General features: G+C 38.6%; 1 protein-coding gene across 1 annotated transcript in view; it reads right to left on the reverse strand.

Annotated features, from left to right (window-relative positions):
- The window catches only part of ATPSCKMT (ATP synthase c subunit lysine N-methyltransferase), an 11,479-nt gene that overhangs the window by 4,558 nt on the left and 3,579 nt on the right, over window positions 1-3,342 (reverse strand). The window contains exon 4 of the mRNA XM_005422557.2: window positions 3,223-3,273. Within this exon, the coding sequence (XP_005422614.1) occupies window positions 3,223-3,273 (51 nt within the window). The remainder of the gene's footprint in view (window positions 1-3,222; window positions 3,274-3,342) is intronic.

Below are 3,342 nucleotides of genomic sequence, written 5' to 3' on the forward strand. Positions count from 1 at the left end.
CTGGACATTGAGACATTGACCCCTACCCTATGAATGCAGCTATCCAGACAACTCCTTATCCACTGAACAGTCCATCCACCAAATCCATCCCTATCCCACGGAGAGAGCAGGATGCTGAGGGGAACCATGTCACATACCAACTCTCCCTGGTTGAATACCTACAGTCCAGCTTTCCTCCATTCACAAAAATTGAGAGCATATGGAAGTCAGGGGAAATATCACTACACCCTGACCAGTCAGATGCTCTTTTTCTAATGAGTGCTTTGCAAAATCTGCCATGGATTAAGCGAGAAATAAATTAACACACATAGACTTTAAAGAAATTTTTTTTCCATCCCAGATAGTGATTATGTTCTAGGAAAAAAAGAAAAACCTAACAGATTTAGCCACTTTTGTCCTTTGGAAAAGTTTGATGGTATGTTTAAGCAGATCAGCAGGGCACATCCATTTGGAGTTCCTTTTATTCTTACATATTGTATATATCTGAATGAGTAATTTTAACAGGCTACTTCTGTTACATGTAAAACACTATTTAATTTGGTTATCATGATATAAAGCTTAAACATTAAAAAAATTAAAAGGGCAGTAGTTATTAAATTGAGCTGAGTTTAAGTCACAAAGATAAAAATACACAAAATTTCACAAACAAGATGAAAGAAACAAAAGCCAAAAGAACATTATAGAAAATAAGACTGACTAAAGTAAAGCTATTTCCTAAAGGCGGCAATGAGCTTTCACTATCCCATACATTCAGGGTGTGCCTTTGATGTAATATCCTATTATAGCTACATTCAAGCTAACAATGGAATATTTTAGGAAAATTACAGTCATAGATCCAATGTACCAAAGAGTTACCTCCATATATTTTTAAGGCTCTGATTTCATCCACACTGCAAATGCTTTTTAACATTTTTGCTGCCTGAAACAACTAGAAAAATAAGCCTACTAGCACCTTCAACAAACTAGAAAAATAAGCCCACTTTGTTATCTAAAACTGAGTTGAGACACCAGAAAAAAAAAATTTACAGAAAATATAAATATAGACATATAATAATTTTAGAAGCAATCATGAAAATTAGTGACACTGCATATCCCTATTAGCACAAATTAGAAAACACAATTAATAGGTCAGCTAAGTTTGGCCAAAAAGAATTATATCCTTGAACCAGTAAAACTAGTTCTTAAGCTAAATATATCAGTTACATTAGGAGCTACAATCATACTGTATTTTATGTGAAGCCAGGGTTTGAGGGAATTTTTTGGTGTGTCAACATGGATACATAGTTTAGTAAACCTTTTGTACAGTATGTAATCAGTTAAAACACACAGGAGCTGCAAACATGAACACCTGGCAAGAATTCCATCATCCTACCCTGAACAAGTCTCTCTCTGCAATAACTCAGAAACAAACACACCTTCCCCCCAGATGCCTGCAAGAACAAGAGAGGTCTTAGTCTTCCCTGAAGATCAATAAATTCAGGTTTTTAAAGCTAATCTCGGATATGAAATAAAAGCACTGTGTGAAAGCATCAAGTCAGGCCAGCATTATTAAAAAAGCTAAAGAGATCTATTGTTTCTCAGTAAAAAAGAAGAAATGCATTAAGGTTTCTAGGAAATTAATTTAGTCATTCAGGAGGCTGAGCATTAACAATTTCCAAAGTAAATTCAAAGGGGATCATAAGGAAACAAATGCTCAGCAAACACAGAGGTTCATATGTTTGCATCTGTTGCATTTATGACAGTACTTTTGCTGGAAGAATTTAACCTGGTATTTACTGGATCTACAAAAGTTATTCTGAGCCCTACAGCTACCCTTTCTATCATAGCTGTTACTAATGCATCCCACTTTATTACATTTAAAAGTTAACTCAGTATTTCTGCTGAGTTTATTCACATTTTCCCAGGGCATTTGTTTATTCCTAGTTTACTGAGCCAGCTTTCCTCACCAGGACTTTTCCCCCTCGGTGCAACAGCAGAATTCCTGACCGCAATTCCGAACGTTTCCAGTGCCCCCTGCCGGAACTCAGCACGTAACACCCAGGGCTGGCAGCATGAGGAACATCCCGGAGCTCACTAATATCCCACCTTTACCCGCTTCAGTTTCCAACACGGGTTACAATTGGAATCTGAAGCAGAGGATTACTTCTGGTGCCGTTGGAAAAACAAACAAACAAACAAACAAAAACCACAGAATAGGAAGGTTTATTATGCCTCCTGTTACTGCTGCAGAAATGTTTTCAGTGTATGCTGTATGCTATGGCATCACATAAAGCTCTTCACTCACTCGTCTCACATCTGCCTTAGCAAAGGAAGAAGCAATACAGAAGTACAGGATGACAAAATTGGGTTTGCTCGGCCTGGAAAAGAGATGGCTTCAGGGGAACCTAACTGCAGCCTCCCAGTACCTGAAGGGAGCCTACAAGATGGAGAGGGACCTTCCACAGGCACAGGCAGTGACAGGACAAGGGGGAAGGGCTTCAAACTGAATGAGAGTAGGTTTTGATTGGTATTAGGAAGAAATTCTTCACATGAGGGCGGTGAGGCAATGGAACCTTCTTCTAGGTTGCCCAGAGAAGTTGTGGATGTCCCAGCCATGGAGTCGTTCAAACAAGGTTGGATGGAGCGCTGAGGAACCTGGTCTAGTCAAAAGTGTCCCTGCTCATGGCAGGGGGTTGGAACTAGAGAAGAGAAGGTTGCACGCAGACCTTATAGCAACTTTCCAATATCAGAAGGGAGCCTACAGAGAGGAATCTCCTGATGAAGCTGGAGAGGGTCGCTTCATCAGGAACTGTAGAGATAGGACAATTGAGAATGGAAAAAAACTGAAAAGGGAAATTTCAGTTAGACATTAGGAAGAAATTCTTTACTGTGAGGGTGGTGAGACACTGGAACAAGTTGCCCAGGGAGTTTCTGGATGCCCCAACCCTGGCAGTGTTCAAAGCCAGTCTGGATAAGGCCGTGAGCAACCTGGTCTACTGAGACATATGCCATGCACAGGGGGCTTGGACTTGATGATGTTTAAGGTCCGTTCCAACCCCTAATAATCTATGATTCTATGATTATTACTGACTGCCTTTGACCACCTGCAAGTTAATTAATTTTGCAGATTAACGGATTAAAACTGAATGCCTTGGCATTAAAATAATAAACATTGTAACAAATAATTAAACAGTGTAATAAATAAAATACAATAATATAATAAAAAATAAATAGTAAGCTTACCATTTGAGGTACTCCAAAAACAACAACATTTCTATAATGGGAAAAAGAAACCTAAAATAAAATTTGAGAAGAAATCTTATTGAAAATGGCATTTTTAATTAGAGAAATTCTCACCACTCT

This window comes from Geospiza fortis, unplaced genomic scaffold (assembly GCF_000277835.1).
Source record: "Geospiza fortis unplaced genomic scaffold, GeoFor_1.0 scaffold281, whole genome shotgun sequence".
NCBI lineage: Eukaryota > Metazoa > Chordata > Aves > Passeriformes > Thraupidae > Geospiza > Geospiza fortis.